Below are 18,009 nucleotides of genomic sequence, written 5' to 3'. Positions count from 1 at the left end.
AAACATGTCCCAACTGTCCCCGCTCTCCCCTACTTCTAATAAACCTGGAGTGTTTATTCCATAAGGACACAAATAAAGTTAAAATTAATTGTAATATTTAACATTAGACACTTTTGTTATCACTCTAACATACAGCATTTATTACGGTTCTAATAAAGCATTATTATTATTATTATTATTATTATTATTATGCACAGTGATCTTAATAATGATGCAATTTAATATTTAACATTAAACACGTTTATATCACTATTACACCATACAGCATTTCTTCTAATAAAGAGTATTTATTCCATAAGGACCTGAATAAAGCTAAAATTTTAATGTAATATTTAACATTAAACACTTTTATACCACATATACAGCATTTATCATCATTTTTAGTACTAATAATGGGCGAATTCTGTCTTTTCATTCACATAAAGTCAGAAAAATGAAATTTACTTGTTTTTTTTTTCTGACTTTACATGAGCACAAAGACTCCAGTGGTCTCAGCGACAAGACGTAATTTTCAAAAATACCACTGTCCTGGTCACAAAAGCGAAGTTTGAGATGAATAATAGCCATTTTCTATCCTTTTGTGTTATACGCAAATAACAGTACTCGGGAACAAAAAATAAATAAATAGAAATTTGTGACATAGTATAATGCGCAGGTGAAAAATTCACGGAAGCTGAACTAATTGTCCCCCGGACTGGTACACCAAGCAAGATTTCACAACGTGCTTTCAGATTAATGATAAAGAAGGTGAGAGAGAGGCCATGAGCAGTCACTTGAATGGAGTTGCAGGACGACCTGAAACCAGCAATAAGCAACAAACTGCACTGCGATCATCTCTGTTCAGACACCTCACATAAAACTCCTTTGCTGAAAAAGAAGCACAGAGACATACAGTGGTGCTTGAGAGTTTGTGAACCCTTCAGAATGTTCTATATTTCTGCATAAATATGACCTAAAACATCATTAGATTTTCATACAAGTCCTAAAAGTAGATAACGAGAACCCAGTTAAACAAATGAGACAAAAATATTATACTTGGTCATTTATTTATTGAGGAAAATGATCCAATATTACATATCTGTGAGTGGCAAAAGTATGTGAACCTTTGCTTTCAGTATCTGGTGTGACCCCCTTGTGCAGCAATAACTGCAAATAAACGTTTGCGGTAACTGTTGATCAGTCCTGCACACCGGCTTGGAGGAATTTTAGCCCATTCCTCCGTACAGAACAGCTTCGACTCTGGGATGTTGGTGGGTTTCCTCACATGAACTGCTCGCTTCAGGTCTTTCCACAACATTTCGATTGGATTAAGGTCAGGACTTTGACTTGGCCATTCCAAAACATGAACTTTATTCTTCTTTAACCATTCTTTGGCAGAATTACTTGTGTGCTTAGGGTCATTGTCTTGCTGCATGACCCACCTTCTCTTGAGATTCAGTTCATGGACAGATGTCCTGACATTTTCCTTTAGAATTCGCTGGTATAATTCAGAATTTATTGTTCCATTAATGATGGCAAGCCGTCCTGGCCCAGATGCAGCAAAACAGGCCCAAACCATGATACTACCACCACCATGTTTCACAGATGGGATAAGGTTCTTATGCTGGAATGCAGTGTTTTCCTTTCTCCAAACATAACGCTTCTCATTGAAACCAAAAAGTTCTATTTTGGTCTCATCCATCCACAAAACATTTTTCCAATAGCCTTCTGGCTTGTGTAAAAATCTGATGATGTTTTAGGTCATATTTATGCAGAAATATAGAAAATTCTAAAGGGTTCACAAACTTTCAAGCACCACTGTACCTGTCAACCCATTTCAGAGTCCAGCCTCGTAAGCCCTCGCGAAAACTTTTACTGAAGACAAAAAATCCTTACAAACTAAAAACGAGACAATTATGTTGTTTTTGAGACATAATATATTGAAAAAGAAAGAAGGGAAAAACTTCAATTGCACTTTTTCCACATCATTATTTACTATATGAAGTTCATAATTATGTCCATCGCTGGTGTAGTGGTTAACACTGTCGCCTCACAGCAAGAAGGTCCTGGGTTCGAGCTCCGTGGCCGGCGAGGGCCTTTCTGTGTGGAGTTTGCATGTTCTCCCCGTGTCCGCGTGGGTTTCCTCCGGGTGCTTCGGTTTCCTCCACAGTCCAAAGACATGCAGGTTAGGTTAACTGGTGACTCTAAATTGACCGTGAATGTGAGTGTGAATGGTTGTCTGTGTCTACCGGTATGTGTCAGCCCTGTGATGACCTGGCGACTTGTCCAGGGTGTACCCCGCCTTTCGCCCGTAGTCAGCTGGGATAGGCTCCAGCTTGCCTGCGACCCTGTAGAACAGGATAAAGCGGCTACAGATAATGAGATGAGATTATATCCATCGGTGGTGTAGTGGTTAGCACTGTCACCGAACCCCGTGGCCGGTGAGGGCCTTTCTGTGTGGAATTTGCATGTTCTCCCCGTGTCCGTGTGGGTTTCCTCCGGGTGCTCCGGTTTCCCCCACAGTCCAAAGACATGCAGGTTAGGTTAACTCAGGGGTGGGCAATTATTTTTTCCATGGGGCCACATGAGAAACAGAAAATTTTGTGGAGGGCCGGACCAAAAGGCTGAACTAAATTCTGCATAATATTAATTGTATTTCTTTATATAAAGCAGTAAATAACATTGTTTTTACAAGCTGCTAAGACTGGTAAGAGTGTGGAAAAAACGAGGTTGCCTTACAAAAAATGTCATTTATTCAATCAAATTTCCCAAAACAATGGTTAACAAAATGTGAACGTTTGTACCATCAGTCACATTCACCCCAAAACACAATAAAGACATCACAATATTGTCTTTCTACTCCAAATATCAAGCAAGATACAGTCCATGTTTTGTTGAAAGCCCTGCATTCGGCATCTACCTTTCTTCTTTTTGTGGACATTTTGGGGGCTAAAGTCTTCTTGTGATCTACTTGCAACAACGTCGATTCGGTGTAGGTATCAGATCTACAGATCGGCTCGGGCTCCGGCGCCTGCTGGTGACGTCACACTATGTGATTGGCTGGACCGTTTGAAGGATAACGTACAAGTTTGTGGTTAGTCTGGACAAATTACGGAAGTAGTTATCGCGGGATTAGGTTTTGTGGGATTTCATGTCATGTTCATGTCGCGCGCATTGCGTTTTTGTTGAACACAACTTCAAAATAAAAGCAATGCTCATTCAGTCCATGCATGAGGTAAAATTAGAAAATACGTTTATTTTGTAATTTCTAATTAACCTTACGCGGGCCGGTCAGAATGAACCAAAGGGCCGGATGCGGCCCGCGGGACGTAAAATGCCCAGGTCTGGGTTAACTGGTGACTCTAAATTGACCGTAGGTGTGAATGTGAGTGTGAATGGTTATTTGTCTTTGTGTCAGCCCTGCGATAACCTGGCGACTTGTCCAGGGTGTACCCCGCCTCTCACCCATAGTCAGCTGGGATAAGCTCCAGCTTGCCTGCGACCCTGTAGAGCAGGATAAGCGGCTACAGATAATGGATGGATGGATTATGTCCTCCCAGAATTCAAAATAATGATATTTCTTTCACAATTAGGGTCATGTACAAGTGTGTGTACGCTGCACACTTGACTTATTTGAAAAGAATCTACAAGTGGAATGTACAGATGAATAGTAAACAGTTTAACTCTTTACTAAAACAGCGGGAACAATCTGCCCTTTAATTAGATCAACCCATTCAGGAAAAAACCTCCTGCTGTACCTCATTCTTTTCTCCATGGTTCCCATTGCTTCTCTCTCGATGTTGAATACTCTTTCAAAACTACTCGACTGGAAAAACAGGATGGCTCCGGGCCCTTTTGTTCAGCTCACAATGATGCAAAATGTTATTTGATTTCATGCGGACGCTTGACTTTCAAAGACAATATCGAAGTCTGAGCTTTCAAGCACCTAACACACCTGGTCACGGGACCATAATAGTCAAGACATTGCGAACGAGACCATCTGCCTGCGTAATACGATGGTTTCCAGTTCAATTGTCTTGTCTATTGCTTGTTTCATGCATAATGCATGCTGTGTAGAATAAAGTTTTGGCAAAAAACTAGGAATCTGTAAGACTATTAAGGTGATGATACACGGCGCAACTTTTTGGGCAATGTTGCCGGCAACGGGCAACCAGGTGAGACACAGGGCAACTAATTAGGGTGACAGACAATTAGCAACGACCAATCAGATAAGAGTAAATCTATTGCCAGGGAGACGGACACCGCAAAGATGGACAATGAAACATTCGCAGCTGCCACTTTTGTCTTGGCTTCAGCCTTTATTTCGTTCAAGTTCGTATCACTGCTGGAACAAAACTGAATAGATGCTCTGGTTAAAAGATAATTTGTCTTTATTTTAACATTTATAGGTCAAAATAACCACATTCTGTTAAACGCTTTTTAAATCTCTTTAAAAACACTACTAGCCTCAATCACATACAGTGGTGCTTGAAAGTTTGTGAACCCTTTAGAATTTTCTATATTTCTGCATAAATATGACCTAAAACATCATCAGATTTTCACACAAGTCCTAAAAGTAGATCAAGAGAACCCAGTTAAACAAATGAGACAAAAATATTATACTTGGTCATTTATTTATTGATGAAAATGATCCAATATTACATATCTGTGAGTGGCAAAAGTATGTGAACCTCTAGGATTAGCAGTTAATTTGAAGGTGAAATTAGAGTCAGGTGTTTTCAATCAGTGGGATGACAATCAGGTGTGAGTGGGCACCCTGTTTTATTTAAAGAACAAGGATCTATCAAAGTCTGATCTTCACAACACATGTTTGTGGAAGTGTATCATGGCACGAACAAAGGAGATTTCTGAGGACCTCAGAAAAAGTGTTGTTGATGCTCATCAGGCTGGAAAAGGTTACAAAACCATCTCTAAAGAGTTTGGACTCCACTAATCTACAGTCAGACAGATTGTGTACAAATGGAGGAAATTCAAGACCATTGTTACCCTCCCAGGAGTGGTTGACCAACAAAGATCACTCCGAGAGCAAGGCGTGTAATAGTCGGCGAGGTCACAAAGGACCCCAGGGTAACTTCTAAGCAACTGAAGGCCTCTCTCACATTGGCTAATGTTCATGAGTCCACCATCAGGAGAACACTGAACAACAATGGTGTGCATGGCAGGGTTGGAAGGAGAAAGCCACTGCTCTCTAAAAAGAACATTGCTGCTCATCTGCAGTTTGCTAAAGATCATGTGGACAAGCCAGAAGGCTACTGGAAAAATGTTTTGTGGACGGATGAGACCAAAATAAAACTTTTTGGTTTAAATGTGAAGCGTTATGTTTGGGGAAAGGAAAACACTGCATTCCAGCATAAGAACCTTATCCCATCTGTGAAACATGGTGGTGGTAGCATCATGGTTTGGGCCTGTTTTGCTGCATCTGGGCCAGGACAGCTTGCCATCATTGATGGAACAATGAATTCTGAATTATACCAGCGAATTCTAAAGGACAATGGTCAGGACATCTGTCCATGAACTGAATCTCAAGAGAAGGTGGGTCATGCAGCAAGACAACGACCCTAAGCACACAAGTTGTTCTACCAAAGAATGGTTAAAGAAGAATAAAGTTCATGTTTTGGAATGGCCAATTCAAAGTCCTGACCTTAATCCAATCGAAATGTTGTGGAAGGACCTGAAGCGAGCAGTTCATGTGAGGAAACCCACCAACATCCCAGAGTTGAAGCTGTTCTGTATGGAGGAATGGGCTAAAATTCCTCCAAGCTGGTGTGCAGGACTGATCAACAGTTACCAGAAATGTTTATTTGCAGTTATTGCTGCACAAGGGGGTCACACCAGATACTGAAAGCAAAGGTTCAAATACTTTTGCCACTCACAGATATGTAATATTGGATCATTTTCTTCAATAAATAAATGACCAAGTATAATATTTTTGTCTCATTTGTTTAACTGGGTTCTCTTTATCTACTTTTAGGACTTGTGTGAAAATCTGATGATGTTTTAGGTCATATTTATGCAGAAATATAGAAAATTCTAAAGGGTTCACAAACTTTCAAGCACCACTGTATGCTATAACTAATAATTGACACATACATCACAAAAACATAATCGTTTAATTCTCATCTCAGCAAAAAAGAAAAATAGGACATGGACCAGGAGATGCTGCTGAGGAGGAAAAGGGGTTGACGGAGCTCCCAAAAGGCTTCTTTGTTTTTTTTTTAGATCCCTAAGTTTGTACTGTTTCGCCTTCGGGTTCCACAAGTAGTTGTGCTCTGTATGTGACTTAGATCAGATGATAAGTTATACCAGCCTTTCTCAACTGGGGTGCCATCTGGCTTCGTTAGGGGTGCCGTCAAGAAATTATATCTTCTAACATTGAACTAAATAAAATGAATTAAAATTCCAAAAAACGATAGTTGCACTAATGCAGATCATCGCCGCCTCATGCGTCATCAAAATTTGTCTCACGGCCCCCTTTCCCATGTCACAACGTCACTGCCGGGGTCAGTGACTGCGTATATTTTATATGGGGGTGCCTTGAGAATTTGCATACTTCTGAAGGGTGCCGTGACTGAAAAAAGATTGAGAAACGCTGAGTTAGACAATCTCTATTACAACTCACAAAAACAAAAATCGTGAGCTGCCCATCACTTTTAACTTGATACAAGAGAGCTAACATTAGCCCTGCATAGCTAGCAATAACTTTCAGCTAACTATGTTAGCAAAAACCACCACTAGTTAGCTAAATCCCTTCCAGTCTCTATGGAGCGGTGGTTAGCTAACGGCAGTTTACGCTTAGCTGAACCCCCTCCCCCAACCAATGTCTGTAATTGCAACCTGAGCACATAAAAATAGATGTCTGTTGGTTTTCTAAGCATTTGATGAGGTAAATCCACCACGTTGGGTTTACATGTGACAACTTACTGGCATAAAAAGATATAGGTTGTCTCTCTCTTTTTCTTCGCTCCACTGCCGGAGACGCCGTCATCTTTGTTGAAAATTTCAGCTCTCAGGTGGTGATGTGATTCACTGCGAGCACTCTGATTGGGTGATCTTAAAACATTGCCCAAAACGATCAAAATCGTTCAGATAGAAATGATGTTGCCCGATCTCAGTTTGGAAAGTGTCGAAGCACAATTGCCCAGCAACACTGCCCAAAAAGTTGCCCTGTGTATCATCGCCTTTCGTATCCGTCCGTAAGTCTGACAAAAATCTGTAAGATTTACGGCTATTCCTTATAGGTTGACAGGTGTGCGGAGATGCACGTCCGAAAGCATTTCAACAAATCAGGAAAACTCTTTTGGAGCAATATACTGTGGTTAGATTTGAAAAATAGAAAATAGGCAGTGATTCAGCTCGTCATGTTTCGAGAACTGAAGTGGAAACAAAGATATGAATCAGGAGCTGCTTCTGTGGATTCATTACTGGGGAATTACATGCTGTCGAAGGAAACGTGAATGGAGCAATGGAGCGAGGAGAATTTAATCTCATCGACCAAGAAACTGAATCTGGGGAGAAGATGGATGTTTCAGTCAGACAGTGTCTTTGAGCATACAGCGATAATACATCAAGAAGACCTTGCATGGCCTTGCCAGTCTCCTGGCATGAACCCAGTGAAATTTTATGGAGGTTTTTGAAATTCCAAGTCCATCAGAGAAGAGGGATGATCATAACCTTGGGGAATTCAAGATGTCTTTCCAGAAGAAAATGGCCAACAATGCTTACTTAGAACTTATTACTATAATTACTTATTACTGTAAAGCTTATTAGCGGAGCTGAGCGGAACTCCATACTTAAGAAAATATGGTAGCCCTTCGAGTTGATTTTTCATGGACACACAGGGATCCCAGCCGTGTACGTCCGTCTGTCCGTGCCCCTTGCGATTCTGATTGGCTATTTGATTTTGGCGGGAACTAGAAGCGTGAGCACGCCTACATAACTTATTTTTGTCTACAGATAATTTCATATTTATCAGGTTTTCCGGTGCCACGGTGGTGTAGTGGTTAGCGCTGTCGCCTCACAGCAAGAAGGTTCTGGGTTCGAGCCCCGTGGCCGGCGAGGGCCTTTCTGTGCGGAGTTTGCATGTTCTCCCCATGTCCGCATGGGTTTCCTCCGGGTGCTCCGGTTTCCCCCACAGTCCAAAGACATGCAGGTTAGGTTAACTGGTGACTCTAAATTGACCGTAGGTGTGAATGTGAGTGTGAATGGTTGTCTGTGTCTATGTGTCAGCCCTGTGATGACCTGGCGACTTGTCCAGGGTGTACCCCGCCTTTCGCCTGTAGTCAGCTGGGATAGGCTCCAGCTCGCCTGCGACCCTGTAGAACAGGATAAAGCGGCTAGAGATAATGAGATGAGATGAGATGAGAAGTTAACCAAGGAGAGAAAGATGAAGTAAACCGGGAAGAGAGAGTTTTGCCAGAGGAAGAAAAGGAAAGAAGACGTGATAAAATTGAAATTGAAAGACATCAAAGTACATCATCTGTTGCATGTTTGTTTTCATTTGAATGGAAGCTCCGCTATTAGGTAGTACCTAGTTTTATATTACTCACAACGCTGTAATTCTAGTTGTATTTTTATCCCCTGCTGGCCAAAAGGCCTGAAGAGGGATTATATCATGGCGATGATAATCATCGTCCGTCCGTCCCGGGAAGGGTGCTCAACTTCTGAAATCAAATCCTCTCACAATTTTTGGAGGAATTTCATGAAGCTTGGCAAAAGGCGTTATTACTGTATACATCGGCACTATGCATATTGTAATTTCGTTCAATTCGGTCGCATTTTACCAGAGTTACAGCCCTTGATTAACAACCTTATACCTTCACAATTTCATGAAGGTGTGCTCGCCTTCTGAAATCAGCTCCTCTCTCAATTTTTGGACGAATTTCTCGAAGCTCGGCAAAAGGCCTTGTTATATGACGGTAATACGCATATTGCGATTTAATTTCGTTTGTGAAAATTTTCCCAGTTTTGACCCTTGATTAAATAACTTGTACTTTGACAATTTCATGAGGGTGTACGTTCTTCTGAAATCAACTCCTCACAATTTGTGGAGGAATTTCACCAAACTTGGCAAAAGGCTTTGTTATATGACAGTTATACGCAGCTTGAAATTTCGTTTAATTTGGGCAAATTTTACCAGAGTTATGCCCTTGATTATTAACAAACTTGTACTTTGGCAATTTCATCAAGGTGTGCTTGCTTTGTGAAATCTACTGCCCTCGCAATTTTTATCCCCCACTGGCCGAAAGGCCTGAAGGGGGATTATGTCGTGGCGACGTCTGTCTGTCCGTCCCGGGAAGGGTACTCACCTTCTGAAATCAACTTCTCTCACAATTTTTTGGAGGAATTTCATGAAACTTGGCAGGATCCTTTGTTATATATCGGAAATATGCATATTGTAATTTTGTTCAATTCAGTCGCATTTTACCAGAGTTATGGCATCGTTGCCAGCAGGGGATATTGCGCTCTCAGAGCACTCATGTGTTTTGTTTTTTTTTCCATCTCATCTCATCTCATCATCTCTAGCCGCTTTATCCTGTTCTACAGGGTCGCAGGCAAGCTGGAGCCTATCCCAGCTGACTACGGGCGAAAGGCGGGGTACACCCTGGACAAGTCGCCAGGTCATCACAGGGCTGACACATAGACACAGACAACCATTCACACTCACATTCACACCTACGCTCAATTTAGAGTCACCAGTTAACCTAACCTGCATGTCTTTGGACTGTGGGGGAAACCGGAGCACCCGGAGGAAACCCACGCAGACACGGGGAGAACATGCAAACTCTGCACAGAAAGGCCCTCGCCGGCCACGGGGCTCGAACCCGGACCTTCTTGCTGTGAGGCGACAGCGCTAACCACTACACCACCGTGCCGCCCTTGTTTTTTTTTTTTTTTTGCATGTCAATTTTGTATTTGAAACATTTATTTTATTTATGCTTTTATTTATGAATACATAAGTATGAAATCAAAAGGCATTATGTATGTACAGTGCTCAGCGTAAATGAGTACACCCCATTTTGAAAAGTAACATTTTAAACAATATCTCAATGAACACAAACAATTTCCAAAATGTTGACAAGACAAAGTTTAATATAACATCTGTTTAACTTATAACGTGAAAGTAAGGTTAATAATCTAACTTAGATTGCACATTTTTTCAGTTTTACTCAAATTAGGGTGGTGCAAAAATGAGTACACCCCACAACAAAAACTACTACATCTAGTACTTTGTATGGCCTCCATGATTTTTAATGACCGCACCAAGTCTTCTAGGCATGGAATGAACAAGTTGGCGACATTTTGCAACATCAATCTTTTTCCATTCTTCAACAATGACCTCTTTTAGTGACTGAATGCTGGATGTCCAAAATAAAATAAAATAAAAATGCAAATTTTACTGTTTATCACTCTGAAACACTTTGATCTTACTCTTATATTATACACACATTCTGTTACACTTATAATAAAATTATTTTTTCCTGTATTGGATGCCAGTGTGGAGTGATATCAAAGTGATTCAGCATCAAAATGCTGCTTTAAAAAAAAAATTTTAAGCTCTGTCCTGTTTCCATGTTTATAAATAATTCTGTCAAGCAGTATCAGAACCACAGGATCAAATCTCCCACCTGGTTGAAGACGAACCCGGGATCTCTCTGTAAATCTGTAAACTGATGCTCTGCGATTGATTACTTTTTGTGGAAGGAGAACACGGCATACATTAAATTGCTTGAAGTTAATGTACTTTACGACTTGTGAGAATGAATCTCTGCTGTGTTGAACAGAAGCTGGACATCGTCCCACCATCGACGGCGTGTTTGGGAAGGAGTGGTGCATGGATCTGTGGAGGGACAAGGAGTCCAGTGCAGTACAGAAGCACGAGAGCCCTGTGGAGCCGTCTGTGATCGAGGTGTGTGTGGTGGGGGTCTCGTATTTCTGTTCTGTTCCTGCTCTCAGCAGTGTAATTAAGCTGCAGTAATGGCACAGATTAATTTTTTTTTTTATAATGAACATAAAATTATCCCAATGTTCTTTTTTTTTTTTCCTTTCTGGAGGCTGGGGCAGTAAAACTGGTAGGGACTATAATAGTTTTGGTGTAAATTTAATTACAGTGATGATAAACACAGTAGTTCACTGATCTGACTTTGAAGATGTCGTTCATGCCACTGTAACAGTTGTACAAAAATGTCTGAACGGTGCAGCTGTCTGGGGGCAGGGCAGTCCGAGGTTGTGTGAGGGTGGAGAAAACAGGGCAGGACATTTTGTGTGTTGCAGTCTGAGGGCAGGGCAGTCTGAGCTTGGAGCAGTCTGAGAGCGGGGCAGTCTGAGGGCAGGGCAGTCTGAGTTTGGAGAAGTCTGAGGGCAGGGCAGGGCAGTCTGAGGTTGTGTGAGGGTGGAGAAAACAGGGCAGGACATTGTGTGTTGCAGTCTGAGAGCGGGGCAGTCTGAGTTTGGAGCAGTCTGAGAACGGGGCAGTCTGAGGGCAGGGCAGTCTGAGTTTGGAGAAGTCTGAGGGCAGGGCAGGGCAGTCTGAAGGCGGGGCAGTCTGAATTTGGAGCAATCTGAGTGTGGGGCAGTCTGAGGGTCGGACTATCTTGAGTTTGGAGCAGTCTGAGGGCAGGGCAGTCTGAGAGCAGGGCAGTCTGAGAGCAGGGCAGTCTGAGTTTGGAGAAGTCTGAGGGCAGGGCAGGGCAGTCTGAAGGCGGGGCAGTCTGAATTTGGAGCAATCTGAGCGTGGAGCAGTCTGAGGGTCGGACTATCTTGAGTTTGGAGCAGTTTGAGGGCAGGGCAGTCTGACAGTCAGACGAATACCCTGTCCACACTAGGGATTTTGTACCGATACGAAACTACTTTCGTACCGCAACACCTGTCCACACTAGCAACTATACTGGTACTGTAGCGGTATAACTGTATCGGTATGAAACCCACAAATGTATGGGTTTCGTACCGGTACAGTATCGGTACTGTAGCGCTTCGCTGTAGTGTGGACAGATGAAGCGGCTCTGTATCGATACAAATATAATGCGCATGCGCAAAGTCACACACCTCAATCGACGTCTTCGCTGAATAAAATAGTGAAGAATGGAGATTCATTTTCTTTGTTTCTTTCTCAACTGCCTCACGCATTTTATACGATTCGACTGAATAAATGACCACCAGAAATACAGACTGTACACTGACAACAAAAAGCACACACACGTTTCATCCGCCATATTCTCAGAAGGAAGTTACTCGGTAACCAGGGAAACATTTCACGCACGCGCATTTCAACTACCGTGAAAGAAAACCGCAAACATTTCTCGCTAGTGTGGACAGATGCACTAAACTGTACCGGTATACTTTGTATCGATACAGTTATACCACTTTCGCACCGGTATATATGTAAACACAGCATTCGTTGAGTTTGGAGCAATCAGAAGGTGGGGGGCAGTCTGACGGTCAGACTATTTCGAGTTTGGAGCAGTCTGATGGCAGGGCAGTTTGAGGGCGGGGTAGTCTGAAGGTTTGTAAAGGTGGAGAAGTCTGAGGGCAGGACATTTTGGGAGAATTGCAACCTGAAGGTGGGGATGTCTGTGGTTGTCTGAGGGTGGGGCAGTCTGAGAGTGTCGCTCTTTGGTTTCATTATTCTGTTTGATTTCGGTTTGTTAGTCTATTGATCTGATGGAAGATGATGGACCCGACATGATCATCATCAAAGACGAGACGTTTGACGACGGCCCGGGCAAAAGCAAGTCACAAGTGACCTCGAGGAGCAGCGACAAAGGTGCAGTAAACGACAGCCGCATTAACCGTATACTTCCTGTTTACATTTTACAATGTTTACATTTGACTTTATTGACGCACAGACCCTGGGTTCTCGGGAGCGGAACAGGACGTGGCTCAGAAAAGTGAGGAATTCGTCCCCTACACTGCAGAGTTAGACGGCACGTCGCCAGGAGGACGCACGGCCGAGCAGACATTTGACATCAGATCAGACCCGAGACCGTCTGCCCTCGGAGACGCCGCCACGTCGTCCAATGCGAGCTCAGAGGAGTTCGGCGGACTCTTTCCTGCTAACAGGCACGCGAACGCTCAGAAGAACGTCACCTCCGGCTCGGAGCAGAAGAAGTTTGGATGCGTGTTTTGCGGGAAGAACTTTAACTACTTAAGCTATTTAAAAGTGCACTTACGGACGCACTCCGGAGAAAAACCCTTCAGCTGTACGGTGTGCGGCAAGCGCTTCGCCCAGAAGACATACCTCAAAATCCATATGCGCACTCACTCCGGAGAGAGACCCTACACGTGCACGGAGTGTGCCAAGAGCTTTTCGCAGAAGAGTTCACTAAATATACACCTTCGCAGCCACACCGGAGAGAAACCGTACAGTTGCGTGGACTGCGGGAAACGCTATGCGTATAAACACGGCTTCAACATCCACCAGTGCAACAGCTAAACCTAAACATAACACTCAGCTACCAGTTTAGGCAAACCAAGGTGTGGTTATTGACTGCTTAAATTTATTGCCCCCCCCCCACCTTGTCCCTCTTTATTAAGGTACAAATGCTCACCACATGTTATTTGGGTGGCGTACATTCTTAGCACAGTATGAACACTGACACGGATGTGTGTATGTGGTGCTGGTATGAGTGTATCAGGTACAGCAGCGGGTTTTTAAACACCCTAAGGGAATCTAATGTGAAAAATGCTTAATGGGATTTGATAAACCTTGACAACTTTTTTCCTTTAACTTTAAGGGATGAAAACAGTAGAGTCTTCAATGTCGGCGTGTTAGAAGAATCCAGAAACACTTTCCTCCATAGGAAAGCCTTCATAACAGAGGTTTATGCACCATAGTTTCTCATTAATGTTAGAATGTGTGGGTTTTTTTTGTCTTATTAACTTCGAGAGAGAGAGATAAACGAGAGGCTGGTGAGGGAACGACTGTTATAACAGAAGCAATAACAAGAACTAACTCATTTTACAGACATTCCACAATATTAAACTCAACTACATACGGATAAAAAAAGTATGTGTTGTTCAAAGTAATCGGTGAAAACATTCATAAAAGGGAATAAAACACTTGTGTGCTGTGATTGGAAAAGTTTTCATTTCAAAGTGGGAAGAGTAACTCCGAACCTGTCCATCACACCGAACCTGGTGCTGATTATTTTCCTATAGACCCCTCGTGTATGATGTCACGCATCATGTGATAATTTCTCCTGGGGGACAACCAGACCTCGTCTTTCCTGTAAACAAGGCTTAATCAGTCTTAAAGGTGCAATATGTAAGATTTCGGGGTATCTGTTAGCAGAAATGAAATATAGTATTCATAATTATGTTTTCGTTAGTGTACAGTCACCTGTAACTATGAATCATAGTGTTTTCATACTGTATGCTTACAACGAGTCCTGCATACTGTATCTACATAAGGAGCGGGTTCTCTTCTAAGCAGCCTGCCATTTTGCGCCACCGTGTTTCTACAGTAGTCCAGAATGGACAAATCAAGCACTGGTTCTAGAGAGCACATTTCACATTTCATGTTTTTACAAGTGGCAGCTTGAATCCAGCACCGGAACGAAGATGAAGAAGAAGAAAGGAAGAAGATTGATTGAAGTGTGGCGGCACGGTGGTGTAGTGGTTAGCGCTGTCGCCTCACAGCAAGAAGGTCCGGGTTCGAGCCCCGTGGCCGGCGAGGGCCTTTCTGTGCGGAGTTTGCATGTTCTCCCCGTGTCCGCGTGGGTTTCCTCCGGGTGCTCCGGTTTCCCCCCCAGTCCAAAGACATGCAGGTTAGGTTAACTGGTGACTCTAAATTGACCGTAGGTGTGAATGTGAGTGTGAATGGTTGTCTGTGTCTATGTGTCAGCCCTGTGATGACCTGGCGACTTGTCCAGGGTGTACCCCGCCTTTCGCCCGTAGTCAGCTGGGATAGGCTCCAGCTTGCCTGCGACCCTGTAGAACAGGATAAAGCGGCTAGAGATAATGAGATGAGATGATTGAAATGTTGACTAGCCTAAGTCACTAAGATAGACCAAAAAAAAAATGGTTGTGCATGTGCCATCACTTGGATGAAACTGCTGTTGTTAAACTGCTGGTTTCTGTAGACAGATATTATTGCACCTGACAGCCACTGTAGGTTTTAAAACATGACTGTAGGGGAGGGGTATTCACTTGGCTGCAATCTGCAACCTCACCACTAGATGTCACTAAATCCTACATAGTGCACCTTTAAATATGGTTCTTTTGTGTTGTTTTTGGTTGTTCCAATCGTTCAAATTGAGAAAAAAGATAAAAAGTATTACCGTCTCGCTGGAACTTTGTCTTGAACTTCTTCTTGTGGCTTTGGAACTTGACTTGGGCAATTCTTTATAAAGGAAATCTCTCTGATCTGGGAGTAGGCGATTTTTTTTTTCACAGCAGTAGGAAGAACCCAGTACCAGTGTTGTAATCGAGTCACTAAACCTCGAGTCTGAGTCCCCAGTGTTCAAGTCCAACTCATTCAAAAAAAATTTGAGTCGAGGTCACTATTGATCCGACTCGAGTCAGAGTCCAACATTCCAACCGCACCATTTGACGGTAGCTGTTTTAGTGCCATTAACATTAGTTTGTTCCTGAACATGACGCATGAACAGGTGAATGTGTTTCTCTTTATCAGGGAGTGTGAAGTATTCTGTCAGAGATGGTTGGGAGACGGATGTGAGTGCAGAAGGTGTTTATTAATACAAGTGAAGACGGTAAACAATCCAGAATGGCAGACAAAATCGTAAAACAGTGAAACAGGCGATAAGCTGAGCGAGGCACAAACAGGCTATCGGAGACTCGGTAGAATCAAAGACGAGAAACAGGAAATCAGGGATCAGGAAACCAAACAAGGAAATAAGGCTTGGTAATGTACCAGCAATGCAACTCAATACTTCGCAAAGTCAGTGCGTTTTCACAGTTTTTATATAGGCGCGCTGATTGGGCCTTCATCCTGTGCAGGTGCGAGTCGTTTACGGCGCACGCGCTGTCCGGATCGCACCCAAGAGTCTATGTGATGCATGCATCAAGGCATGTAGGTGTGACACTTTTGCACAAAATTCGTACAAAAATTAATGTAGATATAAATCTCTTATGCCAAATTATTATGGCATGTTACAAAAAATAAAGAAAAAATCCGAGTCCTCGTCTTCAATTTACGAGTCCGAGTCAAGTCATCAGTGCTCAAGTCCAAGTCGAGTCACGAGTCCTTAAAATTAGAGAACAAGTCAGACTCGAGTACTACAAGCCTGGAATGCAGTGGTTGGTATCTACCAAAAGTAGGTAATAATTTAAAAAATTATTTCCGTGTACGTCTATCCTTTACTTCTTTCAGACTTAGATTATCCAAGTAATCCAGTAGTAAACTTTTTTCGCTGTAGTTTTCTTCCAACTCCAGACGTCTGACATCTTCAATATCGCTTCTCTTCAGTATGTAAACAAAGTTCGCTTGTCCCCCAGGACAAGGGTAGCAACAGTTGCTTATGTAAAAGTGATGTCAGTGTAAGGGGTCTATAACCGCACGACACGGAGTGCTTTATTCCTCACCTGTGTGATTATTAGCGCGGGAGCTGAAGCAGTACAGAGTCACTAACAGGCTCCAGTCAGTAAATGTACCCGTACTGTAGGTTGAAGTATAAACGGTGTGAAACTGGTAGCTCAGTGTAAAATCTCATTAAAAACACTTAGTCTTGTGCATGTTAGTGAACTGTTTTCTTAGCATAGAATAAATTATTCTTGTATTATGATTTTTAAATCGTACCTTTTCTGTTTTTCATTTCCCCCCCAAACACCACACAATAATAAACTGCTCCACTAAGTGTACTTCTAAATGTTCAGAAGGTGAAGAGTATACAGTTATTATTATTAATTATTATTTTTCCTGTTACATTTGGTGTGTTGTTGACCGAGCGACTGAAGTTGTTGTTATTCAGCATTTTGTATAAACTAGTCAGTATTTATTTACTCTGGCATCAGCTTTTTAGGAATATTTCTTTCTTGGCTGATGAATAAATCACGCTTAGAAAGTTCCCGATGAATTCTCATGAGGTTTTTTTCTGCGCCCGTGCCAACAGTGTTTCAGACTTCAGTGTTGGTTGATCAGAAGCCGAGTGACTTTATACGTAGGGAGATCAATCTTTCATAGGTTTGATTTTTAAAATTAAATATATAGGATTTAAAAAAAAGTATAAAATATCCTTTTTATTAATTTGATTTTATAGTACTTTTAAACAAGGATTGTTATCCATTTTATTTTTTGTTACTCGTTTTATTGCTCCTGTTTTTTATTGTTGGGTTTAATTTACTTTTTAAAAAAATTACTTTTTTTAAAAATTACTTTCTTTTAAAAAATGTCCTTGTTTCTTGTTCTTTTATTACTGAATCTTTTAAAATTACTTTTAAAAAAATTACTACTTTAAAAAAAATCTATTCTTAATTTCCTTTTCTCTTGTTCTATTATTATATTATGAAAAAATGAGCTTTTTAAGAAAAAAAGTAGCTTTTTAAAAATCTTTTCCCCCCTCTATTTATTTTGACATTTAAGTACTTAACTTTTTATTGGAATTTAAATTAGTTTTAATTACAGGTTGGATTTGCTAAAAAAAATCCACATTTTCAAATTCAAAACTTTTCAGCTGATTCATTTTACATTATACTTGCATTCAGATTAGATGATGGGGAGTCAAATGAAAACCTTACAGGTTTAGAATTGACTCCCATGTGTTTTCTACAGGGATCCAGATGTTCTTTAAGGAAGCTGGAAGCGTCCGTGTTCAACAAAATGGAATTTTTTTTTTTTTTACACCTCTCTCTCTCTCTCTCTCATATATCGTACCAGTCAAAAGTTTAAAATACAGAAAAACCAAGACACGTATACACAGTGCCCTCCACAATTAGTTGCACCCCTTGTAAAGATTAATAATAAAAAGCGTTAGAAAAATAAATCCACCTTTCGGTGAAGTCGCTTCATCTCACACTGAAAAAATGAAAAAAAAAAAAAAATCCAACCTATAATTG

The 18,009-nt window shown here is 41.7% G+C and overlaps 1 protein-coding gene across 1 annotated transcript in view; it reads left to right on the top strand.

Annotated features, from left to right (window-relative positions):
• Nucleotides 1-14,827, top strand: part of LOC132900199 (uncharacterized) — a 50,982-nt gene extending 36,155 nt beyond the window's left edge. Inside the window, exons 6-8 of the mRNA XM_060942230.1 lie at nucleotides 10,782-10,906; nucleotides 12,646-12,760; nucleotides 12,843-14,827. Of these exons, the coding sequence (XP_060798213.1) occupies nucleotides 10,782-10,906; nucleotides 12,646-12,760; nucleotides 12,843-13,429 (827 nt within the window). The 3' untranslated portion in view covers nucleotides 13,430-14,827. The remainder of the gene's footprint in view (nucleotides 1-10,781; nucleotides 10,907-12,645; nucleotides 12,761-12,842) is intronic.
• The last annotated feature ends 3,182 nt before the right edge of the window (nucleotides 14,828-18,009 follow it).

This window comes from Neoarius graeffei, chromosome 16 (assembly GCF_027579695.1).
Source record: "Neoarius graeffei isolate fNeoGra1 chromosome 16, fNeoGra1.pri, whole genome shotgun sequence".
NCBI classification, from domain to species: domain Eukaryota; kingdom Metazoa; phylum Chordata; class Actinopteri; order Siluriformes; family Ariidae; genus Neoarius; species Neoarius graeffei.
This window is presented reverse-complemented; position numbering and strand designations above follow the sequence as displayed.